General features: G+C 46.6%; 2 protein-coding genes across 9 annotated transcripts in view; one reads left to right on the top strand and one right to left on the bottom strand.

The window, feature by feature from the left end:
• LOC141489527 (uncharacterized) overlaps positions 1-4,215 on the bottom strand; it is a 146,977-nt gene extending 142,762 nt beyond the window's left edge. Inside the window, exon 1 of the mRNA XM_074190106.1 lies at positions 4,026-4,215. Within this exon, the coding sequence (XP_074046207.1) occupies positions 4,026-4,215 (190 nt within the window). The remainder of the gene's footprint in view (positions 1-4,025) is intronic.
• Positions 4,048-27,125, top strand: PHKG1 (phosphorylase kinase catalytic subunit gamma 1). Of its 8 annotated transcripts, XM_074189342.1 has the most exons (12): positions 4,048-4,266; positions 4,628-4,703; positions 5,908-5,967; positions 16,989-17,107; positions 17,707-17,882; positions 18,620-18,674; positions 21,213-21,278; positions 21,928-22,091; positions 22,437-22,527; positions 23,136-23,289; positions 25,074-25,199; positions 26,202-27,125. In XM_074189342.1, the coding sequence occupies exons 4-12, from the start codon at positions 17,025-17,027 to the stop codon at positions 26,448-26,450; spliced, it is 1,164 nt and encodes a 387-aa protein (XP_074045443.1). In that variant the 5' UTR covers positions 4,048-4,266; positions 4,628-4,703; positions 5,908-5,967; positions 16,989-17,024; the 3' UTR covers positions 26,451-27,125. The 8 variants fall into 8 exon arrangements, with proteins under 8 accessions (XP_074045443.1, XP_074045441.1, XP_074045440.1 ...); XM_074189340.1 differs by lacking the exon at positions 5,908-5,967 and having other exon boundaries at positions 4,048-4,165; XM_074189339.1 differs by lacking the exon at positions 5,908-5,967.
• Positions 27,126-27,436: the final 311 nt, after the last annotated feature.

The following is a 27,436-nucleotide window of genomic DNA, read 5'->3' as shown; positions in this document are numbered from 1 at the left end:
TTTGGGAGGTGCCAGAACTTTCTTGTTTCTATCAACCACTTGGATTTTTATTTAACTACTTGAAGGGCTAAGCCTCCCCTTATAAGCTCAGAAGATAGCTGGAGATAAATGCTAGAAGACTGTTCTGGTGCTAACTGCTGGTCATGCAACATTGGCCAGGTCAACCAAGTTGACCAAGGTGAGCTTGGAAAAAACCAGGCCTTGGACATGAATTCCTGACAGAGCAGAATGAAGTTCAACTTTTGTTTTACATACAGAGATGGTTCCATTATGATGTTGGGATATTCCAGTATTTTCTTCCTCTGTTCCCTGCTCCAGTTGATTGATTGGTTCTTGTCCTTTGTAATTGATATAGTGTATGACTCCCTTTAGAAATAATGGTGATGATTACAGAATGGAATAAGTCCTAGCATATTACTGGAAGGAGGGACTATATGGGTTACAACTGGCATATATCAAGACATAAATGTGTGAAATCATCTCAGGGTTTCCTAGGCTAGTTTTCAGAATTGGATTGGGGTCATGCTTTAGATACAAAAGTTACAAGTTCCAGGCTGACATCTTGCTAAGAAAGCAGTAGTTTAGATGATCTGGAGAGATAAATTGTGGGCATTGAACTTAAGGTTGAATGAGAAGATAATGGCTTACATTCTAATCTGAAGAGAGGATAAGTGTTTCTCTGATAATGAATCCCATCATTATCAGGGTTCAAAGAGGGAGTACAATTAGACAAGGATTGGGAGTGGTTCTATTATGACTTAATGATCTCCAGAGAAGAATCGAGGAGAAAAAGAAGAAGAAGAAGAAATTAGGGAGAAGAGAAAGGGGAGTTAGGGTTAGGTGGTACAGTGGATAGAGCACTGGCCCGGCAGTCAGGAGGATCTGAGTTCAAATATGACCTCAGACACTTAATAATGACCTAGCTGTGTGGCCTTGGGCAAGCCACTTAGCCCCATTGCCTTGAAAAAACCTAAAGGGAAAAAAAGAGAGAAGAGAAAGGAAGGATAGGGATTATCTTACACAATCAGGATATACAGATAGACAACTACAGAGATAAACAGGAGGGTTAGGGGGCAGTGGCTAGTACTTAAACTTCCCTTTCATCTGAACTGGTCAAAGGAGGAAAGAATATATACATATAAAACACATAGTTGAACATAGAAAGATATTTCACTAACAGGAGAAGGGAAAAGAAGTAATCAGAGGGAGGGTATATTAAGGGTGAACAAATTTTGTTGTTGTTTAGTCATTTTTAATCATGTCTGACTTTTCATAACCCCTTTGAGGTTTTCTTGGCAAAAATATTGGAGTGGTTTGCCATTTCCCTCTCCAGCTCATTTTACAGATGAGGAAACTGAGGCAAACAGAATTAAATATCCTTTCCAGATTCTATAGCTAGTAAGTATCTGAGGCTAAATATAAACTTAAGTCATCCTGACTCCAGCCCTGGCACTCTATCCATTGTGTCATCTACCTGCCCCAAACAAACTCTAAGGATATACAGGTAATATTTATAGCTCCTTTTAAGGTGACAAAGAATGGGAATATGAAGGGGATATCCATCACTTGGGGGAATGACTGAACTGGTTATGCTATATAAAGGTGCTGAAATACTATTGTTCTGTAAGCAATGATGAAGGGGATAGTTGCAGAGAAACCTGAGAATACTTACATGAGACAATGTGGAGTGAAGCCAATAGAATCAGGGAACAATTTATACAAAGGAAATAAAATGGTAAACACAAAATTGTGATTAGTGTAATGATTAACCACAATCCCAGTGCACCAATGATGGGACATGCTATCTGTCTCCTGATAGAGAGGTGAAGGACTCATGTAGAAGGAGATTTGGGGGGGGGGCATGGCCAATATGGAGATTTATTTTGCAGAACTATACATGTTGATGGTCAGGATTTTGTTTTTCCTTCATTATCAACTGGAGGAGGGCAATGGGGAGAGAGAGAGAGAGAGAGAGAGAGAGAGAGAGAGAGAGAGAGAGAGAGAGAGAGAGAGGATTTTTACTAATTGAAAAATATAACTTGAAGGTTAAAAAAAGTGAGTGTGACAAGTCCTTGTCCTTAAGAAACTTAGTCCTAAAACATAGAACATTGAATATTCTAGATTCAATCATTTATAGATTTGTTCCAGCAAACCAACCAGCATGAACTGAGTCCTGAGAGCTCAACGTTCGTTAACAGACAGTTTTTCCCTAGTCCCAGGGTAAGGCACACTCTGTGAAGCTGGATGGTAATTTTAGTACTAAGAAGGAAATAGCTCTTCAAGAAGCTGGTGGTAAACAGGGGAACATGATGATAACAGTTGTGCAGGCTGGTCGTCTCAGATTCAGATAGGGTACCGACAGTCAAAGAATAGCAATTGGTAATGGATAGATGGCCTCCTCCTTATAGTTTAGAAGAGTTTGTTGAATTGAGAGACATAGCTTTAGGCTCCACATAAGGAAAGGCTTTCTAATTTTTGTGTGTGTGTGTGCTTTGTTGTTGTTCATTCATGTTTGAGGTTTTCTTGGCAAAGATCTTGGAGTGATTTGCCATTTCCTTTTCCAACTTATTTGACAGATGAGGAAACCGAGGCAGAGTTAAGTGACTTGCCCAGGGCCACACAACTAATAAATATCTCTGACTGGATTTGAATCGGAGATGAGTCTTTCTAACTCTTGGTCCAGCGCTCTGTGCATTATGTCTCTCCCTAGTGGTCATTCTAAGGATGAGGGTGGGAGTGGACTGCCCTCAGAAGGTGGTCTGTTCCTTGTCATAGGAGGCATTAAAGTGGAAGCCAGATATTGTTGGAGGGATCCCCTTTCAGTCATGAGGGAGGCAGAATGGCTTCTGAAATGCCTTCTGCTACTGAGACTCTGAAGCCGATTGACCATTGGTTTGACCCTAGATGACATTTCTTAAATTATATTGATGGTAGTGATGACCCAAAGCATGCCAACTGGGCTGACATTTGAGTGTGCTAAGACAGCAAGGCTCAGTGGAAAGAATTCTGGGCTGAGAATCAGAGTGGGAACTGGGTTTGAATCCCAATGAAATCCCTCAGCAGCCAGGTGATCTTGGGCAAAACCTCAAGTCTCAATCTGGAAAAATGAGGGATTGGGGTCTCTTTTTGCTCTAACTACCCACTTTATGTAAGATTAAATATACTGTAAGGAAAGATAGACTGAGAAAGAGGATGGAGAGACAGGGAGAGATAAAGTCAGAGAGAGACACAGAGAGGCAGAAAGATGGAGAGCGATAGAGACAGAGACATAGAGCCAGAGAAAGAGAGACAGAACTAGACAAAGAGAGAGACAGAGAGGCAGAAAGATGGAGAGAGATAGAGACAGAGACATAGAGCCAGAGAAAGAGAGACAGAACTAGACAAAGAGAGAGACACAGAGAGAGGCAGAAAGATGCAGAGAGATAGAGACAGAGACATAGAGAGAGCCAGAGAAAGAGAGACAGAACTAGACAAAGAGAGAGACACAGAGAGAGGCAGAAAGATGGAGAGAGAAGTGACAGAGAGACAGAGACATAGAGAGAGCCAGAGAAAGAAAGAGAACTAGACAAAGACAGAGAGAGGCAGAAAGATGGAGAGAAAGAGAGACAGACAGACAACTTCTAGGGGACTAAGGGCTAAGACATGTGTGGAAGAAAAATGATAGTACATTTTAGGGGAGCATCTCGGTTCAGAGGGAAAATCTCCGCCGCTGGAGACAGGATCTGGGCTTCAGTTTGACGTCAGCGCATTTCTCCTTAGAGTACTAGGGACAATTTGCTTTGCTGTGTGGCTCTGCGTTTCATCATCTGTAAAATGAGCAGTTGGACTGGAAGGATTATTGGGGGCCTTCTCCTTCGGATGGAGTCTGACGAAGGGAAGCTTAATCCGCCCCTTCTGCGCCCATAGGGCGAGCTCAGAAGCCCTTAGAAGGCTGGCCGGACCTACCCCTCTTCCCCCCTCAATGAATTTCATTCACCCCCCTGCTAAGGTCACTCTCCTTATAAAGAGAGCCTCTCATCACACACGCGGCTCCCCCCTCTCCCTCGCTGGCGAGCCTTGGCGTGGCTCCCGGGTGCCCATCTGTGATTTATTTTTGGCATCTGGGCCCTCAGTGCTCAAGAGGCAGAAACCAAAGAACACCTCATTGGCTTTCTCCTGGGACAAGGTGGGCCTGGGGAAGCTTCCCCAAAGAGCCCATCCCTCTTCCTGGTCCATCGAGCCATCTGGGCTCGATTATTAGAAACATTCTCCAGCCTTGGCCGGGAGGTAATGGTGGGGAGGCAGCTCGGCAGTTGGCACGGCCATGCGAATTCTTTAAAGGAAATGGCAGCGGCAGGCCCGAGGGACAGGCGGTGGGCAGGAGCGATGGCCAGTGGGGCAAAGGGGTGGGCTGTGAGGAGGAGAAATGGGCAGTGGGCAGGGGGCAGAAGAGATGGAGAGTGCGGAGAGAGGCGGGCGGGGAGCAGGAGAGATGGGCAGGGGGCAGAAATGATGGGCAGGGGGCAGGGGAGATGGACAGTGGGGAGAAGGGGTGGGCGGAGGAGAGCTGGGCAGGGGCAAGAGGGAGGGCCGGTGGGCAGGAGGGAGTCTCTGCTGCTGCCGGGAGCCTGAACTGTTTGTGCCCTAGGATCGGCTCTCTGTGGAGGACTGGCTCCCCGAGCCGCTGAGCTGACATCTGGCGGACTCAGGACCGGCTTCTCTGGGTAGGTGGGGCATGGCCATCGCCTGGCTGGGGCAGCACCGAGGCTGCCAGGCGCGGGCCTGGGCACCAATCGGGGGCGCGGGGGCTCTTCGCCCTCTCCCGTCTAGGACTTGTGGGGCTTTCTGTTGGGGAGAAAGAGAGAGAGAGAGATGAGAGAGACACGACAGAGAGAGACAGACAGAGAGAGAGAGACAGAGACAGAGAGAGAGAGATGAGAGAGAGAGAGAGAGAGAGAGAGAGAGAGAGAAAGAGACAGAGAGGCAGAGGGACACACACACAGACACATACAGAGACAGAGACTGAGAGACACAGACAGACAGACAGACAGACAGACAGACAGACAGAGAGAGAGAGGAGGAGGAGGAGGAGGAGGAGGAGGAGGAGGAGGAGGAGGAGCAGAGCTGGAAGAGGGAGGGCCCAGCAGCAGAGCACACCAGACCGTCAGAGGCAGCAGGCACACGCTCAGGGAGCCAGCAGTGGGGTGGCTGAAGAGGGCAAGGAGGGGGTCGGGGCTCTTGATTTGAGGGCAGATGCTTCTGCGGCGAATTTCTCTTTTTTTGAGGCCAGAATGAGATGAAGTCATCAAAGAGGGAGGAAGCCCCGGTCTCCGCCAGCTGGGACTTCCTCTGACTCTGCCGCGGGGACCAATAGCCTGGCAATGACCAGGACCTGGGCTGTCTGGGGCTGGGCTGGCCAGAACCCCTTCTCTGCAGCGACTCCCTGGGGTCTGGGGGGATGTGGAGGGAGCAGGAGACAGAATGAAGTTACAGCTCCAGCTTGGGGGCATTACTAAGGGCATTATTACAGTTTTCCTTTTCTATTCGTTCTCCTCCCTCCCTGCCTCTCTTGCTCCCTCCCTCCCTGATTTCCTCCCCTTCTTTCCTCCTCTTCCCTCCCTCCCTCCTCCCTTCCTCTTCCTCCCTCCCTCCCTCCCTCCCTCCCTCCCTCCCCTTCCTTCCTTCCTTCCTTCCTTCCTTCCTTCCTTCCTTCCTTCCTTCCTTCCTTCCTTCCTCCCTCCCTCCCTCCTCCCTCCCTCCCCTCCCTTCCTTCCTTCCTTCCTTCCTTCCTTCCTTCCTTTCTTCCTTCCTCCCTTCCTCCCTCCTCCCTTCCTCCCTCCCTCCCTCCCTTCCTTCTTCCCTTCCTCCCTTCCTTTCTTCTTTCCTATGACCATAGAAGTGATGTAGTATAACCCCTTCATCTTACAGATAAGAAAACTGAGGAACAGAGAGGCTAGATGACTTGTTCAAAGTCACCAGGTAGCAACTGTAAGTGTAAGGGGTCGACTTTTGACACAGGTCGGCTAATACTAAATCCAATATGAGTAGAACAAATTCTGTGAGTGTGTGTGTGTAGTTGAGTGTGAAAATGTGAGTGGTAGTGTGTGAAATTGCATGTGAATCATATAGGTGTATAAGTACGCATGTATGTTACAGGCATGAGGGCATCTCAGTATATATGTGAGCATGTATATATATGACTTTGAGTGCATATATATGAATTTTATATGTGTAAGTATGTAAGTGTGTCTGTGTGAGAGTATGTACATGTGAGTGAATTTTGTATGTGTGTGAGTGTGTGAATGTTGTCTGCATCTATTGTGTATATATGTGAGTGCATGAGTGTGTGCATATATAAGCATATATGAGAATATGTATGTGAGTAGGTATGAGAGTGTATGTGTATGTATGTGTAAATGTTATGAATGTGTCAGTGTCAGTGTGTGAGTGTGAATATGAGTGAGTAGGAGAGTGTGAGTGTATATACATGTGGGTGAGTATGAGTATGTTTGTATGTAGCTGAGTGTATGAATGTTATGAATGTGTGTCAGTATGAGTGAGTGTGAACGTATGTGTGAACAATATGGATGTCAGTGTGTCTATGGGTGTCAATGTGAATATGTGTGTAAGACTGTGTGTGTGTGTGTGTGTGTGTGTGTGTGTGTGTGTGTGTGGTCCCCGCAGGGAGGGGGCAGGGCTGGTCTCTCAGTGCTGGGAGCTGCTTCTTGTTATTCTACCCCCCCCTTCCCTGAGCTGAGGCCCAGGAGCCCTTGAGAGGAGCCAAGATCCCAAAGTCCTGACGCAGCCGGGCTGACATTCGGCCAGTCAGCAGAAAGGCCTGCTTGTCAGCCACCTCCCGAGCCTGGGCTGAGCAGTCTGGGGGGGAGGGGGAGCCAGGCCCTCCCTGCCCGGGGCAGGGGGCACAGGGTGGCTGGCTTCCATCCCCGGAGGCTTTTCCCTTTGCCTGCCGGCTTTCCCCTTTCCTGTCTTCTCCCTCCCCGTTTCTGGCCTTCAGACAAATCTGTGGTGGGGGAGGGGAGGAGGCCACCCCTCAGGAGCCCCTGTCTCCTCCTCATGTCCCTGGGCCTGATTGACCCTCCTGAGGAGGAGCCCCTGGGCTGGCTTCAGGGTCCAGAGCCAGAGAGTCACTGGGGGGCTGCAGACCCAGAGTTTCCCCCTGGGGAGGTTAAGGGCAAGGAGCAGGAAGTCACATTGGAGACCTGAGGCCGGTCACTTTATTAACTCAGCAAAAGGACCATCTATCTACCCGAGACCCAAGCTGCCAGGGACATAAGGTCAGAGGCCATAAGGCCATCAGCAATCAGCAAACATTACTGAGAACCTGAGAGCCATTCCCTAAACTGAGAACGCCCTCCCCTCCCCTTCCCCTCTCCTTCCTCGGCCATCCCCCTACCTCTGCCTAGTGACATCCCACCCAGATGCCCTTTGGGAGCCACGGGGGAGACTCCAGTCTTCCAGCTCTCCCCCTCTGGTCCCCTTTCCCCAACCAAGCTCATAGATGGGTGGATTTAGCTGGAGGGGGTCCTTGGAAAGGCATCTAGCCTGCCCCTATCATTCTATCTAGAAGGCTGACTGAGGGGGTGACAGGGGGCTAGCCTTGCTTCTCTATTCAACTGAAACCTGACTCAGCCTCCCTCCTTCCCCCAAGCTGCAGAAATGTACCTCTCCTGGGCCCTTCTCCCATTCTGTACTTTCTCTTTTCATTATCGACCCAGGGGTCCTAGGTCTGCCATTGTAAGTGTGTGTGTGTGTGTGTGTGGGGCACAAATAACTGATAGTTAAACTTGGGATACTAAACTTGGAGATGATGGACATTGGACAAGTTACCTGTCTTCTCTCGACTCTGGTCTCTCATTTTAAAAAAATAATCAATGCCGCTCAGTTTTATTAGTGGAAAAATTATCTATAGTTTTTTCTATAGTTCTTTCTAACTACATATCTCTGGTTTCCTTGGCAGAGACACTGGAGAGATTTGCCATTTCCTTCTCCAGTTCATTTTTCATATGAGGGAACTGAGGCAAACAAGGTTAAGAGACTTGCCCAGGATCACCTAGCTAGGAAGTATCTGAGGTCCAATTTGAACTCGGATCCTGTGCTCTATTAACGGGCCCACCTAGTTGCACCTAAGGAGGGTAAGGTATAAATGCACAGTGGCTTCTGCAAAGCTTTCATCTCAGCAAGCTCACTTGGTGTTGGCCAAAGGACCAACATAGTTACTCTATTGCTTTAGGACACATATGGACCAGATCGTGGAGCGGGGGGAGGTGGCAGGGACCCAACACTGACTCTAGGGATGTTGCCATAGGTAACTCCCCACCAGGGCAGATCCCAGGAAGATACAGGGTTTTGCTACCTGCTACCCTCAATGACTTTGGGTAGGTCACTTCCCCTCTCTGGTCTTATGTTTGATTCTTTGAAATGACTGGGCTGTTTTAGGTGATCTCTTAAGGTCCTCTCAAGCTTCAGCATCTTTGTAATATGACCCAAGTTACCTAGGGTAAGGAGAGAAAATTGTCCTCTGCTGCCTGGCCAGCCTGTTCCCCTAGGAGAAAAAAGAGGAGACCCTGTGTTGTTCCATCCTTTTTTCCCTTTCCAGTGATAAACTATGATATTTCCTTTAAAGCAAGATTTCCTTCCAGCCTTTCCATTGACCAAAACCATTTTTTGCTCATAGGATCCTTGATTTAGAGTTGGCAGGAATCTCAGAGGTCTCTGGCCCAGTCCACCCCTTTTACTGATGAAGCAGGAAGGTTAAATGATTTGCCCAAGGTCACACAGAGCAGAGATGGTATTCTCTGTCCAGAGCCAAGGCTTTTCCCACCATTCTATCATTACCTGCTTGCCTCTATTCCTAGGAGCATCATCTCCCTTTGCCACCCCCTGCCCCCACCTCCATGAAAGATCCGGTGGATCTGGGGTCTGGTCTCCCAAGGCAGATCTCCTGGTCTCTCTGACTGCCTCAGCCACCCCAGCCTGTGAAGCAGCTGTCCCACCTCATCTGCTATCACTGCCAGAGGCTGGTGTCATTTGAGAGTCATAAGACACTAGGGTGAAAAACAGGGCTGTCCCTCCCTGCAGGCACAGGTGAAGTGGATCACCGCCTGAGTGACAAGAAGGTCCCTTTATCTGCTCCCCTTTCACTCCAAGAAGACAAGGGTTTTCATTTTAAACCCCTTCCCCTACTCCCCCCCCCCCCCCCCCCGCCAACACTGCCCAATCCAGGCTATCCTTGAGGCTTAAATTCTGTATTTAAAGCATTGCACCCTACATTATTGGGAGGCACAAGGAGGCTTAATATTGTATATCTCACGATTGCTTCATTTTTATTCTTAGGGATATTCCATAGCTTCAAATCCCCATAACCATACCCATTTGACGATGCATTCCAAGGCCCAAATTAGGTTCTTGGTTAAATTGACCGAACTCTATGACCTCAGTGATCCGCCCTATTCCCAACAGTCTGTGACCCTCGGCTGTCAGCTCTATGTCTTTTTATCCCATGGGCAGGTGTGTGCGTGCTCCATCTATAATCAATACAAAGGCCTTGAATTAATCATCCTAATCCTGAAGGTCTTGGTCCTTTGTAGACTCAGCAAAAGACCCTTTTTGCTGCAGAGGAACTGGATGCAGAAGTAGGGCAAGGAAGGGGATGGGAGGCAAAAGGATAAAGAGTTGTTATGGAATAGCCGGGGAGGGTCTGGAGTCACTCCATTGGTCCCTGAGCCTGGGCTGCAGATTTTCTTGGCTAAGGTCATAGGGCTAGGGAATGCAGGTGTTCCTCTCCCTCTCAACCGAGGCTCTGAGCTCACCAGATGGTTGACCTAGGTTGGCAGGATGGTGGAAGTCCCGGTTGTCCAAGGCAGAGTCCAGAGTGGGGCCTATCCTGATATCAGGGAGCCAACGGGAGCTTCTTCTGCCAGTTCCTCAAGCCCTTGGTGTCAGTTCTTTAAGGTAGAAGACATGGGGTGGGGGTGGGAGAAGCCCTGAGCTAGGATGGACCAAGAGAAAAGGAGGCAGAACACAGGAGGCGGAACACAGGAGGCAGAACACAGGAGGCAGAACACAGGAGGCAGAACACAGGAGGTAGTTTGGATGATGGGGAGAGGGAGATTCCATCGCAACTGAGCTCTCCCTTCTCCTCTCTTTTTCTTGAATGGGGGGGAGGGGATGTGGAGGTGATTTGTACTTTATATTTGATTCAGGGGATTCTGGTCTGGGAGGCAGAACCCTGTTATGGACCCTCAAAATGGAGGCCTTTCATTCTTCCCACCTCAGCGTTCTCCTGAAGCCAGCCCGGGAGCCAAGGGGGAAATTTGGGTCTGCCCAGTCCCAGGACCAGGCATCTCCACCCCTTACCTACTCTAGATAGGTGGGTTTCAGCTGAAACTGTCTCCCTGGGGTGCCCCTGATCTGTCAGAAAGGGAGAGGAAGGAGAAGGATTCTGAGGTGAGGGGATGATGAAGATGCAGTGCATTCCAGGCAAGAGTCAGTGCAAAGGAGATTGGGATATGGATGGTGGGGCTGGAAAGGCAGGAGAGAGGCCTCAGAACTTCCTTCCAACTCAGCCACTGAACTGAATTGACCATTGACCTGAGGTAACTTTTCCTAAATTAAATATGTGGATGGCAGCGGTAATCCATACTCTGTACATGGCTGTTTGCTCTGGGCCATCTATGTAATTATTTCAATTCAATGAGCATTGACTGAGGGAGGGAGATGGCATTACCCAGTAGGGAAAAGTGGGTTCAAGTTAGGATCTGGTGGACAATGCACTCAAGCTCTCTGAGCTGGAAGACCTCTCAGGTCTGCGCATGGGCTTACTCTCTGTAAGCAGGTTAGGGGATTATTAGGGGCTGAGGCACAAAGATGAACAGGGGAGGGGCCCTCCCTCAGGCACCTGATGACCCAGGAAGGGAATAAGGCTTGATCCCAGATAACTCCAGTGCCTTTGTAAGGATGGAGTTGAACCAGCCTCTTTCTGTTTGGATGCTTTTCATGAGGCAAAAACTCTTTTAACTGAATCCTACAATTTGAATTGAGCCAACAGATTCTGTATTTTCTCCATCTGGCTAAAGCCGTGAAGAGACTGGGTCAGCCCCAAGCAATTTCTAACAAAGGGAGAAGTCTCAGAACTGGTGGAGCATATGGAGGGCCTAGATTCAAGAGACTAGGGCCAAGAAAGAAGTGAGTGGTAGCAGAAAAGGAAGAAATCGAGGAGATCACTGGCTTTATTGGCATCTGGGAGACCAGGACTGGCTGAGGCTAGCCCAAGAAAAGGTAGTTTCGGATTTTCCCCACTGATGACTTTCTAACCCTCTCTTCTCCCAGGACCTTGAAGCTGCCATTGAATAACCTTTCTGTTGGTCCGACAGGTAAGGGAGGGAATAGAAAGGCAGAGAGGGACCCTCCTTCCATTTAGAAGAAACCTGAGTCCTTACTGAGGTTGAATGAGATGGACTCACCTGGGAAGGAGGCATTGCCCTCCTCTGGCTCTACAAAGGGAGGCTAATAGCCTGGGAAGAAGAATCATCACCTTGGGTCTTTTGGGGTCTGGTGGGTCAAAGCTCTTTCTATGCAATACTTTTCTCAGGCTGAAAGTGATGGAAATCCTGGGGAGGAGGAATCCCAAGGCAGGCTCACCCCATGTGCCTCGAGACTGCAAGGTGGAGTAGTGGGGTTATTTGGGCAGTGATTGGGGTGGCTAGATGCAAATGACTTAGCAGAGAGTATCTACCTTCTGAGGTCTACCCCAGATGTGCTCCTAGAAGCCCATCTGCTTGGCCTGCTCTTCTGGGGAGAATTCTTCATTTATTTATTTATTTATTTATTTTTAGGTTTTTGCAAGGCAAATGGGGTTAAGTGGCTTGCCCAAGGCCACACAGCTAGGTCATTATTAAGTGTCTGAGCTGGGATTTGAACCCAGGTACTCCTCACTCCAAGGCCGGTGCTTTATCCACTGCACCACCTAGCTGCCCCTCTGGGGAGAATTCTAAGGAAATGGAGGTCGAGCTAGAAGGGTTCCAAGACACGTCCATGTTGCAGATGAGGAAACTGAGGTTCAAAAAGGAATGTTATTTGTTCAAGGGCACACTGGCAATAAATGTTATTCATGCATGTATGAAGACTTGAATACAGGTCCTCTGGCATCAGTCTAGGTTTAGGGGGTGATCAGGGAGCTAACCCTGTTCTTCTTGTCTCTATGTGTGAGTGTGTTTGAGAGTAGATGTGAGAGTGAGTATGCAGAAGTGTGTATGGGGCTGATGTGTGCATGTGTAGGGGGAAAAGCAGGTATGTGATGGAGAGTTCATATGCGTGAGTGTGATTATGCATGTGTGTGTGTGTGAATTCTGGGAGGATGTGAAATTAGGCAGATGTGTGCCTGAGTGGGAGCACCTATGGAGCTATGGAGGTGTGTGTAGATGTTTGTGCATGCATGAGTATGCATGGGAGAGAATATATCAATGTAGGCATATAGGGGAGTAAAGGTGTGTGCATGTGGAACAGCATGTTTACAGGTGTGCATGTGTATATGAATGTTAAGAAGGTGTGTTTGTGTGTCTGGGGGTGAAGGTTTGTGTATGTCTGTGTGTCTGTGTGTGTGTGGATATTATGAATGTGTGTGAGTTTGTGTGTGTCTTTGTCTATGTGAGTGTGTCAATATGGGTGTATGTGAGTGTGTGTGAATGTGAGTGGGTGTGCATGTGAGTGTATGAATGTTATGAATGTCTGTGTGAGTGTGTGTATGGGTGACATTATATGTATGAGTGTGAATATGTGTGTGTATGTATATGCATGTGAGTGTGTATGTGTGTCTGTATGTATGAGTGAATGTGTGTAAGTGCTGTGTGTGTGTGTGTGTGTGTGTGTGTGTGTGTGGTCCCCGCAGGGAGGGGGCAGGGCTGGTCTCTCAGTGCTGGGAGCTGCTTCTTGTTATTCTACCCCCCCCTTCCCTGAGCTGAGGCCCAGGAGCCCTTGAGAGGAGCCAAGATCCCAAAGTCCTGACGCAGCCGGGCTGACATTCGGCCAGTCAGCAGAAAGGCCTGCTTGTCAGCCACCTCCCGGGCCTGGGCTGAGCAGTCTGGGGGGGAGGGGGAGCCAGGCCCTCCCTGCCCGGGGCAGGGGCCACAGGGTGGCTGGCTTCCATCCCCGGAGGCTTTTCCCTTTGCCTGCCGGCTTTCCCCTTTCCTGCCTTCTCCCTCCCCGCTCCCCATTTCTGGCCTTCAGACAAATCTGTGGTGGGGGAGGGGAGGAGGCCACCCCCAGGAGCCCCTGTCTCCTCCTCATGTCCCTGGGCCTGATTGACCCTCCTGAGGAGGAGCCCCTGGGCTGGCTTCAGGGTCCAGAGCCAGAGAGTCACTGGGGGGCTGCAGACCCAGAGTTTCCCCCTGGGGAGGTTAAGGGCAAGGAGCAGGAAGTCACATTGGAGACCTGAGGCCGGTCACTTTATTCACTCAGCAAAAGGACCATCTACCCGAGACCCAAGCTGCCAGGGACATAAGGTCAGAGGCCATAAGGCCATCAGCAATCAGCAAACATTACTGAGAACCTGAGAGCCATTCCCTAAACTGAGAACGCCCTCCCCTCCCCTTCCCCTCTCCTTCCTCGGCCATCCCCCTGCCTCTGCCTAGTGACATCCCACCCAGATGCCCTTTGGGAGCCACGGGGGAGACTCCAGTCTTCCAGCTCTCCCCCTCTGGTCCCCTTTCCCCAACCAAGGCCATAGATGGGTGGATTTAGCTGGAGGGGGTCCTTGGAAAGGCATCTAGCCTGCCCCTATCATTCTATCTAGGAGAAGGCTGACTGAGGGGGTGATGGGGGGCTAGCCTTGCCTCCCTACCCAGCTCAAGGTCCAGAAACCTGACTCAGCTTCCTTCTCCCGACCTACCCCTCTAGCTGGATGTGAACTCTTCTTCCTCCAAACTGCAGAGGACCCTTCATTATTCCTTCAGTATTTGCACAGGGGTATTATGGCCTCAACTTGTTGATTGGTGATTTTCAGTCATGTGCAATGCTTTGGGACCCCATTTGAGATTTTCTTGGCAAAGATATTAGAGTGGTTTGTCATTTCTTTCTCCAGATCATTTTACAGATGAAGAAATGGAGACACAGAGGACAAAGTGACTTGTCCAGGGTCACACAACTAATAACTATCTGTGTTCAAATTTGAACGTAGATATTGATTTCAGAGGTAGTGCTCAATCTGCTGAAACAGTTAGTTGCCCATAGACCACTTAGATTACAGTATTGTGATTGGAGTATCTTGCAGTAGGCAATATCACTTGGATATCTTGGTAGCAAGACTTGTGTTCATTATCTGTTCAATCTGTGTCCTTGAGCCAGTCTCTTTATCTCTCTCTTGGCCTCAGCCCCTCACTTTAAAAATGACAGGGTCAGACTAGATGACCTTATGTGTCTTCCTAAGACCCATGATCCCATCTACAGGATGTCCCAAAGGTTTTAGTGCATTTAAACTAGTGAATCTTAAAACTGTGGTAAAGCTTTTGGGAAACCCTGTATATATATATATCTTTATGTTACCTAGATCTCTAGCCATATGTGTATTCATAGATGTATCTATAACTGATATCATAGCTATGATGTATATAATTTATACTAAGATCATTATCGATATTCAGATCTACAACCCATACCTTTAATCTATTTTTACCAACATCATTATTTATATCCACATCTGACATCCATAGTGATGATCTATCAGTATATTTATATCAAGATCATTATCTATATTTATGTCTGTAACTGATACCCATAGCTACAATCTATATATTTATGCCAATATAGCTATTTGTATCCAATTGGCATTCATATTCATATCTATATGAGATGGAGAAGGAAATATCAAACCACTCCAGCATCCCTTGCCAAGAAAGTCCTGAATAGGGTTGATCATGCCTGAAACGATTGGACTACAACAACCAAACTCTAGCTGACGTGGTGATTGGCATCTCTGAACTGAGTTAGGCTGATCTTTAGCAGTTAAGCTGACTGTTTAGTCCGGTGATATATTTTGTGTTCAGGGTGCCATATTTTAGGGAGGATATTCATAAGCTGGAGAGCGCTAGATAAGAGCATCTAGGATGACTATCATTGTTTGTTCTTCATTCTCAAAGAACATTACATTAGGGGAGGTAATGCCATGGCAAGCACATGAATTGGATTTGAGTTGGTGGGGCGGGGGGGGGGGGGGGGCTGTGCTAAGTCCCCAGCCTCACTTTCTCCTCCAGAGTCATCTGGGTCCAGTGGCCAGATGTGAATCAGGACGACTGGAGATGGTTCTGGATGGGAGGCAGTTAGTGTCAGTATCTGAGGCTGATTTGAACCCCTGTCCTCCTGATTGAAAGACTGGTGCTCCACCTAGCCGCCCTCTAGGTCAAGGGTTTTAGGTTTATATAATAATAGGATTGGTTCAAATTGAAGGAACTAGAAAAGTCTTGGGGAGGGGAGAGGAAAAGAAAGGTGTGCATTCTGTCTTGGAGGACGTAAAGGGGTCTCACATGGAAAAGAACCAAGATCAGTGAATGGAGGAAGAGAAGAGAAACATTTAGTTTGATGTTAAGGGAAAAAAAACCCTTCTTATCAGTTAAAGCTCTCTGGAGGTGGAAGGAGCACCTTTTTGGACAGTTAAGGCACCGTCTCAGCCATTGCCTTGCTTGTTTAGTTGTTCCTCCAAAGGGTTTTACTCTCCAGTGCCAGTGGGAGACGGGGGAGTCTAATGGGTTATTGGAGAAGTTTTGAGTATTCCCATGTCTGTCCATGAGGTCCTGAGTCTCTTTGGCACTTTGGTATTTTGAGTATGTATGAATTTAAAGTTGTCCCCTATATGATCTCTCCCTCTCCCTCTCCCTCTCCCTCTCCCTCTCCCTCTCCCTCTCCCTCTCCCTCTCCCTCTCCCTCTCCCTCTCCCTCTCCCTCTCCCTCTCCCTCTCCCTCTCCCTCTCCCTCTCCCTCTCCCTCTCCCTCTCCCTCTCCCTCTCCCTCTCCCTCTCCCTCTCCCTCTCCCTCTCCCTCTCCCTCTCCCTCTCCCTCTCCCTCTCCTTCTCCCCCTCCCCTCCCCCTCCCCTCTCCCTCCCCTCTCCCCTCTCCCCTCCCACTCCCCTTCCCCTCTCCCTCTACCAGTGTGTCTTTGGGGGTACAGGATCCTTTTGCTTACATTTAGAGAAACCTAGATCCAAGCTATAGATTTTCCTGGTGTTCTCCACCTTGGGGTAATAATACAAAGAGGGAAACTGATCTTTTCAGGTTCAAGATGGGTGCCCGGAGCCCTGTGACCTTTAAACCAGAGGCCATATCTTATATTTACACATATTTTGAATTGATTTACACATGAACATGTTATTTCCACAATGCAGTGGATGCTCCCTGAGGGTAGGGATCCTTTTTGGTTTTGTCTCAGTCTCCCTGGCACCTAGCACACAATTCACCTGGTATACAGCAAGCCCTTAATAAATGTTTGTTGAATGATGGCTTGTCCCTATTAAAATGCAAATACCACTGTGAAAGATAAACATTAATCCATTCAGGGGTTTTAGTACAGGGAGTTCTTAATCTTTGGTTTTGTGAACTTTTAAAAAGATAAATATTTGATAACTTTCAATAAAATGGATTTCCTTGGGAATCCTATGAATTTTATTTTATGTGTTTTAAAACATGATTCTGAGAAAGGGGTGCATAGTCTTCACAACACTTCCAAAAGGGGCCAAGAAACATAAAAGGTGAAGAATTCTTGTCTTGATGTGAAGTTTTTTGTCAATTCCTTCCCAAGGGGCTAGCCAACCGAGATGAAAAGAAGAGGGGGAAAATACATTCTTATGATGGTGGGGGTAGGATGGAATGGTGCCAGCTACCCAGGACCATAGGGGGAGGTGAGAGGGCACCAAAGTCAGACCTGGCTAACTTCATATTTTTGCCTGTGGGAACCCTCCCTCAACTAACCCACTCTCCAAAGCCTTAATCTCTTTCTCCTCCAGCAAACCCCATTGGCACCACCTACTGAAGAACAGACCATGACCCGGGATGAAGGGGTGCCTGACTCAGGCTCTACCCAGGTGTTCTATGAGAAGTATGAACCCAAGGAGGTCTTAGGGAGGTAAGGTCCCTTTCCTCCAGGCCCTTCCCCTAAACTTCTTTGAGAACTCAGGTCTTTCCATGGATGATCTCTCTTTCTCTTTCTCACCAGCCTTCAAATTAGGGCTCTGGACCTCATGTACCAGAGCAAGGAAAGGGGATAAAAACCAGTGCAGATGTTCTCCTTTCAAAAGTTAGGGTTATTCTGTCTCTGCTCACATGAACCTAGCTTTGGGTAGGGGAAAGGGGGTTGATTTCTGATCTCAATGAACAACTTAATGGAAAGAAACTTGGACTGCAAATGAATTAAATTAAAAATAAATTTATTTTATCTTGAGAAGAATACTAACTTTGGAGTTGTAGGACCTGGGTTCAAAACTTCCCATTGACCCTAGTCAAACATTTTTACTTTCATAAGACTCAGTTCCTTCCTTTTTAAAATGAGAGGGTGGGACTAGCTAGCAGGGAGGTTCCTTTCTCAATTCTGCTGAGGGACCTTACTTAGTTGAAAGATTGACTCTCTCTGGAGTTTGCTTGTGTCATCTGTAAAATGTCATCTCCCTTTTGATGACCTGCATCTTCAAATGCCAGCCCCCTCCCCAGATAAGCCTCCTTTCCCAGGGGTGTGAGCAGTGTTGTGAGACGTTGTATCCACAAGTCGACCAGAGAAGAGTATGCCGTGAAGATTATTGATATCACTGCTGGCAACTTGAACCCTGAGGAGATTCAGGAGCTGCGGGATGCCACCCTGAAGGAGATTGACATCTTGCGCAAGGTCTCCGGGCACCCCAACGTCAGTGAGTCCCCCTTCCCTCGGCTGCTATCCTCTAACCAAGGAAAGGAAGGGTTTGGACAATGGAGCAAGAGCCAAGTGTTGGATTATGAGGAGATGGGATGGGTGAGAGGAAAGGGAACTAAGGACAGCAGCCTTTAGCTGTACCGCTAGATGGAGAATTGGAACAATTATAAACATCTTTTTTTTTTTTGCCTGAAAAATATCCAGGTATATCCAGGAAATATCCAATTTCTTCCTTTCCATTGTTTATATAAACCCAACCTAGTTATGTCCCCATGGTCTGAGAACCCTAAAAAAAGAACACTCATTCAGAAGAGAAGGATTAGCCTGGGCTTCTTCCCTCTTGGTATTCTATTTTAGGCAAAAAGACATAGCTTTTCCCCAGCACACTTCCCTTTCCTTCAACAATATAGGCAGGGCTGGCTACAGGTGGGGGTGGGGATGGGAAGTGTGGGAGCAGGTGGGAGGATGTAGCTGGGTAAAGTTGGTGGCCAGCTATCTGAAAAGCATCGAGGAACAGCTCTGGGCACCTTTGCCTGCAACCCTTCCTCCCCTACCATCCACAATTGCAACCTAGTTATATCGTGCACTAAAACTCCCCTTTCCACCATCCCTCCATAGCTGATATTTCCAGGGCCTTTGCCCCAGTCCTGCCCCATCCCCCCATCCCACCCTACATCCTTCCCCGAAACAACATCTTCTCTGCAGCCTGAAGCTAGCTGGTCATTTCCATTACAGTCCAGCTGAAGGACACTTACGAGACCAACACTTTCTTCTTCCTGGTGTTTGACCTGTGAGTATCTGGACCCCTCAGCCAGCCATTCTCCCAAGATGGGGAAGGGAGGGTCTCAAAGTTGGCCATTCTTGATTTCTATTGGAGGGATCCCTCCAATGCTATCCCCCAAGACCCTTCCAGTTCTATGCAATGATGCATCATGATGAAGGGATATGAACCTTGGATATGGATTCTGAAAATTCATCTTCTCATCCTTATTTTTTCCTTTAGCATTAAGTCATTCGGTCTTAGAACCTCAGTTTCCTCTTCTGTAAAATGGAAACAATAATGTTTGTACTGTTGACTTCAATGTGTTACTGCAAGAAAACTTATACTCTAGCTCTATAAAAATAGGAATTCTAATTGTGGCTCACCCAGGGACATCTCATCCACTTTTAGCCTTGCAAAAGAGCTGGAAGGTACCTCAGAGATCAGAGGATACTAGATCTTGTCTAGTCCAAGTTTTGTTTTACAGTGGGAGAGACTGAGACTGAGAATTGTGACCTGTTGAAGCTTCTGAACATCAGGGTCCAGACAGACAAGACAAATCTCTTGGAATGGATGATCTGTGGTCTGGTTGTTTGTGAAGACTCACTAGCTAGGTGGTCCCAGGGCAAGTCACCTAACCACTTCAGATCTCACTTCCCCCCAGCTGTAAAACAAGGAACTAGAACCTTCTAAGGTCTCTTCCAGTTCTGAATCAAGGATTCTTTGAGCCTGTGAACAGAATATTTCCAGTTCCTCCCATAATACCCTTTCTTCAACTTCTGAAATTTTTTTCCTTCAAAGAGGCAGTAGTTTATTGGTTGGTTTGATTTAAGAAAAACCAGTATGTGAAAACATGTATATCCAGGAACACTAAATTATGATTTATCTCTTAACTTTACAAAAAAAGATTCACCATAACAGTCCTAGCCCTTTTCCAGAAAAACAAGCCTTCCTCTATAACTCCTCTCCCCCAATCATCCAACTTTGCCTTTCCTATCTGTGTGACCCTGGCCAAGTAGCAGACATTTGGGCAAGTCACTGATTTCTGTGCTTCATTTTCCCCATCTGAAAAATAGGGATATTGTTATCTATTGTAACAGGGTTGTGAAACTCAAAGCACTTGGTAAAAATTAAGGCATCATGGAAGCAGTGATTATAAATTTATTATTGTTATTATTATTAATTCTATGAAGGATTCTACTTTCTGAGGTTTCCAACTCTAACCCTATTATCGCTCTTTGATAACTGACCATCTCCTCCTTTGTTGCAACAAGAATTCCTGTCCCTTTATTGGGGTACTAATGGAAGGATAAGAAGAAGAGAATTAGATCTGAGATTGTAACCAGAGCTGCTAACATGACTTGGGCATTGGTGATGGTGATAATAACCCAGAGAAAATGAGATGGGCATACCCACTTGTGCTTTTTTTAAAATCAGAGAGAAACTGCTGGTTTCTCTGGCAAGGATTAGTTGCAGCTGTCCTTGGTTCTTGGTGGTATCACAGCTGCTGAGTAGGCAGCAAGGGAAGGAGTAGGGAGGTGGGGCAGGGAAATGGCAGCTGGAATTTCTCTGACCTTCAGCAAGAGTTGTTTAAATGACTATTTTTGTGAATCCCACCCAGATGTGATCAGAGGAGGGGCAGAATAAGGGTCAGGAAAAGAACAAGATTAAATGTGGTATCAAATTCCAAATCCCTTTCCTTGTCCACTGAGAAGGTGCTGAACATCCTTACTAGCTCACATGGCCCAAGCTCTCAACTCTAAGCATCTTGTCCCCATCACCCAGAGATACCTAACCCCCCCACAGACTGGACCAGGACATGGATGAGATAGATGTGAGCTTGGACCACTGTTCCCCATCAGACTGCCCTCGCAGACCAGACTAGATGGTCTCTGAACTTCCTTCCAAGTCTTGAGATTCTATAATCCAAAGTCTTCCTGGGTTGTTCCCATTTCACTATTCCTCCCTCTCATTCCCTATCTCTCCTTTGTACTTCTTGCCACCTCAACCTTTCTCCTGCTGTGAAGTCACTCAGTCATTGAGCACTCACTACACTCGGGATTCAAAAGTAGACAAAAAATGTTCCTGCCCTCAAGGAGCTTACATTGTGATGGGAAAGAGAACCTAAAATAATTAGGTACACTCTCTCTCTCTCTCTCTCTCTCTCTCTCTCTCTCTCTCTCTCTTCTGTTCTCTTCTGTCTCTAATCTCTTTCACTCTCTGTCTCTCTCCATAAATATACATGTATACATGTATAATAAATATACACATGTATACATCCATTTATACATACACTTAAATAAAAAGATATTCAGGATTAATTGCAGATAATTTCAGGGGGAAGGTAGCATTAAGGGGGATGGGGAAAGGCTTCTTCTTTTCCTTTTTTTCCAAAACCCTCAACCTCTACCTTTGGGTGGCAGCTCCCCCTTTTTTTCTGGGACTTCAGGCTAGTTGGTTGCCATGATGATAAGGGGAAACAAAGGAGTGACTATGAATAGGATGGTAGGATTATTTTGTGCATTAATTCAGCCCCCCTTTTCCTCTCCTTCCAACATTTGTCTGTAGGATGAAGAAAGGTGAGCTCTTCGACTATCTTACTGAAAAGGTCACCTTGAGTGAGAAAGAAACCAGGTGAGGGGAGTTGATCATTAGATATTCTTTATCTCCATCCCCTACCCTGCTAGGTATCACCATCCTCATCAGCACCATCCTCATCTACATCTTTTTTTTTTGTAAATAGCATTTTTTTCCCAATTTCTTGTATAGATAGTTATCAACATTTATTTTTTAAATGAAAATTTGAGTTCCAATATCATTTTTCTTTCTCTGAGGGACTCAGTGCTTTCAGAGGTTTCCAAATCCAAAATCACATGATTCTGTGATTGCTCTTGGAGCACTGCCTCTCTCCTCTTTTGCTCAACAAGGAATCTCTGTCTTTTCTTGGATTGTTGAAGGAAGGGTTGGGGTTCTACTTAGAGGAGCAACGTGACTTGGATGGTGGTGATGACAATGTCTAGTTGTTCCAGACTGTGGGGCCTCTGCTTTGGGAGAATATTCTGTGTCAGACTAGGTCCTGGCTCTGTACAAGGAAATGTGGTCAGGTGGCGTGGCTTGGAGAGGGAGAGGTCTTGCTTCTTCCCGATATGCTGGTTTCAAGAGCCACGGTTCTAAGAATCCATGGACTTTGATGGAGAGGATTGGGTGAAATTCAGGGGTTAGAGTGTCCTAAAGAGCTCTTCTCTCCCCTCTCCTCTCCTTTCTCTCATCCCCTTCTCACCAGGAAGATCATGAGGGCCCTGCTGGAAGTGATCTGCTATCTGCACAAGCTGGACATTGTACACCGAGACCTGAAGCCAGAAAACATCCTCCTTGATGATGATATGAATATTAAACTCACTGACTTTGGATTCTCTTGCCAGTTGAACTCTGGAGAGAAGCTTCGAGGTAGGGCGGCCAGGACTTTCTCCCCATTCTCTGACCTGTTGTCTGCTGTAGGGCTACTTGGCTAGTCACTTGACTCCTCCATGTTCGTCTTTCCTGCCAAGTTGATTAACGGTTGGGTCAAGTCCACTATTTTGTTTCTGTAGATTTTTCACTTTCTCTTACCTTTTCCTTCTCTCTTCTCTTCTTTCTCCCTCTCTTCCTTCTGCTCCTCTTCCTCCTTCTCCTCCTCCTTTTTTCTGCCCTTTTTCTTCCTCCTCCTTTGCTTCCACCTTCTCCTTTTCTAACTCTCTCTCCCCAGTTTGGACTTCTTTCTTAATATCCCCTTTCTCTTTATCCTCCTGACAGAGGTATGTGGGACTCCCAGCTACCTGGCCCCTGAAATCCTCGAGTGTTCCATGAATGACAACCATCCTGGTTATGGCAAGGAAGTGGACATGTGAGTTATAGACAGGGAAAAGGGGAGGGCTTAATGGGAAAGGATGGTCACAAATCAGGGGGAGAAGGAGATAGGGACTAGCTTATAAGGTTTGGGGGATTGGAAGGAACAGAAATGTAGGAAAAAACTTGAAGAATAGGATCTAGAATAATGGAATGGGAAAACGAAAAGGCAACAGATTCCAAGTCAATACGAGAAGCAACGACCAATCTTGACTTCAGAGGATTCATGATGAAACATTAGAGGGGCGGGGATGGGGACCACAGGTATACAGTGAAGCATCACTGCCGGACATGGCCAGTATGTCCTCCTGATTTAGTTAATTTTACTTCTTTATTACAAAGGAAGGTTCTAGTCATGGTAGAGAGGTCTGTGTGTGTGTGTGTGTGTGTGTGTGTGTGTGTGTGTGTGACAGACAGACAGAAACAGAGAGAGAGACAGATAGACAGATAGAGACAGAGATAGAGAAAGACAGAGAGAGACAGAAAGACTGAGAAAAGAAAGAAATGGAAATCAAATACATTTTAAAAGAAACATTGAGCTGTCCCCTGAGTGCTGGTGTCTGGAGTCCTTCCAGTGTAATCTCTGCCTCTTCCTTCTCCTCTCAGGTGGAGCACAGGTGTGATTATGTATACCCTCCTGGCCGGCTCACCCCCCTTCTGGCACCGCAAACAGATGCTGATGTTGAGAATGATCATGAGTGGGAGCTACCAGTTTGGCTCTCCAGAGTGGGATGATCGATCAGACACTGTGAAGGACCTTGTGAGTGTTAGATTCTCCCATCTAGGTTGGACTGGGGAGGGAAGTAGAGGCAAGGGAGGTAGAATGGAACTGGAGAGAATATTGGACTAGAAATCAAAGAAATGTGGTTTCTAGTCCTGGTGGTATTACTACTTAGGTGTGACTTTGGGTTAGTCACTTCTATGCCTCAGTTTCCTCCCTTGTCAGATAAGCAGGATGGACTAGATAATCTCTACGGTCTCATCTGGCTCTGACAGCCTGTCTCTTCTGTCATTTAAAGTCTTTCTATATCTAGCTACCTATCTACTCTCTCTGTCTCTCTCTGTCTCTCTCTGTCTCTCTCTCTGTCTCTCTCTCTGTCTCTCTGTCTCTCTCTCTGTCTCTCTCTCTTTCTCTCTCTTTCTCTCTCTCTCTCTCTCTCTCTCTCTGTCTCTCTCTCTCTCTCTCTCTCTCTCTCTATATATATATATATATATATATATATATACATTTCTCTATGAGAACTAGCTGTATTTTTACCTGAGTAACCATCTCTTGTTTATATTTTCTTCTTCAACCCTTCTTTCTAGACCAATTTCACATTGCTTCCAAGAATTCTTTTCTAGACTGCTGGCTGTTGCCCATAAATCAATGCCTTCCAACCCTCCCTCACTCCCATTCCATCTCTCATACTGTGGCTTTCTTTGGAACTTGTTCCCTCCTCCCTCTTGGAATTCCCAGTTCCTTTCAAGATTCACATCAGAAGTCATTGTCTACCAAGTGGTGTCAAATTCAAATAGAAACAACTCCACAGCCACATATTTACTTAGAAAATCATAAATTCATATCATCGATGTTATAGTCTATTTTTTACTTATTTGTTAACTACTTTATTTTTATAATCTATAAATTTATATATAAATATAATATATAAAGTTATATATTATATAACAAATATGTAATATAAATAATATGTATATATATAAATTTATAATGTATAATTTATATATTTATATTTTAATCTGACTGGGCCTTCACACTGAGTATTGCTTGGGACTCTCAGGGCACATGCTTGATCCCTTTGATCTGCAGAAGGCTTTTGCATACTGCTCTGCTCTCCTCCCCACCCCAAATCACCCCATATTTAGTGTTATAGAGTCCTGGATCTAGGCATCCAAGGGACCTTGGAAACCATCTCTTGCTACTCAACATTTTTACAATGAGTACAATGAGGTTCAGTAAGTCACATAGGTAGGAGGGGACAGCAACAGGATTTGAACCTTGGCCCCTGGACTCAAAAAACAACATTCTTTCCACTGAACTAGGATGTCATTATTTCCTAGATTTGTATTGACTTATCTGTATGTACATTGCATCACCACAACAGAACCTATGCTACATGAAGGAAGAGGTTATTTTGGTTTTGTCTTTATATTCCTAGCACAGCACTATGTAGATAGTTGGCACTATGTTCATGGAATGAATGAAGGAAGGAAGGAAGGAAGGAAGGAAGGAAAAAAAAAAAGAAGGAAGAAGGAAGGAATAGTTCTCTTTGACTTGGTCTGGGGTCTCAGGGAAAGGAGTGTCTTCCATGGGCTCTTCAGGGGAAGGGGTAGACATTGAAAGCATGGATGGGTAGGATTCTGCCCTGTGAGAGAAGAGAGCTGGGAATGGAGAAAGGAAGGACTCAGTAGGGTCCCCTATTTTCCCAAGGCAGTACTATAGGGTCCCCCATGGTACTTCCAGTGTATTGTGCCCTGGGACTGGGGGTGGGAATCAGAATTCCCACTGCAGTGCTGCTGAGGGGACCCTCTGGCTCCTTCCAGATCTCTCAACTCTTGGTCCTGAGCCCACAGAAACGATGCACAGCAGAGGAAGCCCTGGCGCACCCCTTTTTCCAGCAATATGTGGTCCAGGAAGTCCGTCACTTCAGCCCCAGGGGCAAGTTCAAGGTAGAGGCCTTTTGGTTCCCATTCCCTCTCACTCATCCATCCATCATCTTCTTTCATCTTTAGTTCAGCTTAGAGTCTTTCTGACTATGGAAATCAAATGAGGGGCCCTCTTTGTCTGATTTTGATCTAATACATTAGAAGGTCCTTCCCTGAGTGCATGGTATGGCTAATGATTTCCCAGTATCTAAGACAGACTAGAAGGGGTAAACTTGACCTCCTGGGGATCCTCCCCCCACTTGCCCAAACCAAAGGGGTTTAATCAATGGCTTGTTCTATTGAAAAAGGGACTAGATATTGGAGAAAGGAGCTTCATTCAGATTCAGGATGGACTTATTCATGAGAATTCTGTCATTTAGAATAATATGTGTGCCCATAAGCGAGCAACTTCCCTTCTCTGGCCTCAGTTTTGTAGCTTTCTCATATAGAAGATGGGCACAAAACTACTTATATTCTCTACATCCCTGGGCTATTGGTAGGAAAATACTTTGTAAACCTCAAAGCAACATAGTAATGTGGACAGGTGATAGGGATTGAGCCTGTCATTTCACTGGCATGGGGGGGGTTTCCCTCCATCATTGCAGGCTGGCACCTTATCATCTTATAGAGAGATCTAGACAACCCAGGAGATTAAGTGACTTGTCCAGAGTCATATAGTTGGGTTTTGTTGGAGGCAGACCCTGCCACATAGATCTTCCTGGCTCCAAGGTGGCTCTGCAGAGAGTCTAGTTGGTGCTATTAAGGGCCTTTTGGGGGAATCATAGATTTAGAGTGGGAAGGGATGTTTGGGTCATTTAGGTTGACCCAGAGTTTTACAGAATAACTGAGACACAGAGAGGTTAAAGTACTTGCCCATGGACATAGTAACAATGGCAGAACTGGATTCAAATTCAAATTGCCTTCTCCAAACCATTGCCTCACTGATGTATGGAAGTTCCCCAGGGAAGAGACAAGGGGGCTACCTCTGGGGTCCCCCCTCCTTGCTTTTCTTGCCCCCTTCTGCAGGTGATTGCCTTGACTGTTCTTGCCTCCGTCCGAGTCTATTACCTGTACCGGCGCATGAAGCCAGTGACTCGAGAGATTGTCCTCCGAGACCCCTATGCTCTGAGACCACTGAGGAAGCTCATCGATGCCTGCGCCTTCCGAATCTATGGCCATTGGGTGAAGAAAGGCCAACAGCAGAATCGGGCAGCGCTCTTCGAGAACACTCCCAAGGCTGTGCTCCTCTCCCTGGCTGAGGAGGAAGACTTCTGAATGCTTCGGGTTACCCAAACCTCAGGGTTGCCTGCCATTGGATGTGTGACTTTGGCTGAGTTACCTGTCTGCTCTGGGCCCCAGGAGCTCCTCAGGGTGTTCAACTTCTCTCTGTCCTCTCCAGGGATGTGGAGGATTGGACTAGAACATAAGGAGGCAACCCGAGGGATGTGGTTACATCTGTTCAGAAGTGAGCCCTTTGCTGAGGGACACCCCGGGGCTTCTCCCAGGGCAGAAGCAGGATATTTCCCTGACTGCTGATTAGGGGTTCAATCAGCAAGATCCAGTTGGATGGTGAGGGCAAAGGGGAAGTCAAGCTGAAAGTGGGGGAGTCCTCTGCCCACCTCTATTCTCTCCAACTGTGCTCATACAGTAGTAGAAAACTCCTGGATCAGGAGTCTAGAAAACCAGCTTCTAGCCTAGATTCTGCTACTGATGAGCTGTGGGCCTTAGGGTCAGTCACTGTGCCATTATGATCCTCAGCTTTCCTCAACAGCCAAATGAGGGGTTTACACACTATCAGAGCTCCCCAATCAGGGTTCCACAGAATCCAGGGGTCTGACCCAATGATACCTGGAGTTCTGTGAGAAAATTTAAATGCAAGTGCTTTCCCCCCCTCTCATATATGATAATGCTGAGCTAAAACATTAAATTTTTGTCTGACATATAAAATTACACATTGTATGTATTAGTTGCTTCTTTTTGGTACTAAGAGGCTTTATTTAATCTATTTTGTGCTAAAATTTTCCTGATATATCTGTCTTCCTCTTTTATTTTCAGGATCTCAGATCTTTTTACCTCCACACACTGGAAAATTATTTTTGGATCTCTGACAATGAATTTCAAGGTTCCAATAGTAGTTTGTAGCTAAATTAGCTTGAGAAAATCTGCCTGTATGGTCTCCATGGCTCATTCTACTTCCAGTGGTTTGTGATTCTTGGTGATGAGCTTTGTGGCCCTTTAGTCAATAGGCAGATGGGTGTGTT

The sequence above is a fragment of the Macrotis lagotis genome, chromosome 5, assembly GCF_037893015.1.
Source record: "Macrotis lagotis isolate mMagLag1 chromosome 5, bilby.v1.9.chrom.fasta, whole genome shotgun sequence".
Classification (NCBI taxonomy): Eukaryota; Metazoa; Chordata; class Mammalia; order Peramelemorphia; family Peramelidae; genus Macrotis; species Macrotis lagotis.
Note: the sequence above shows the minus strand (reverse complement) of the source record. Positions and strands in the feature narration are given on the sequence as shown.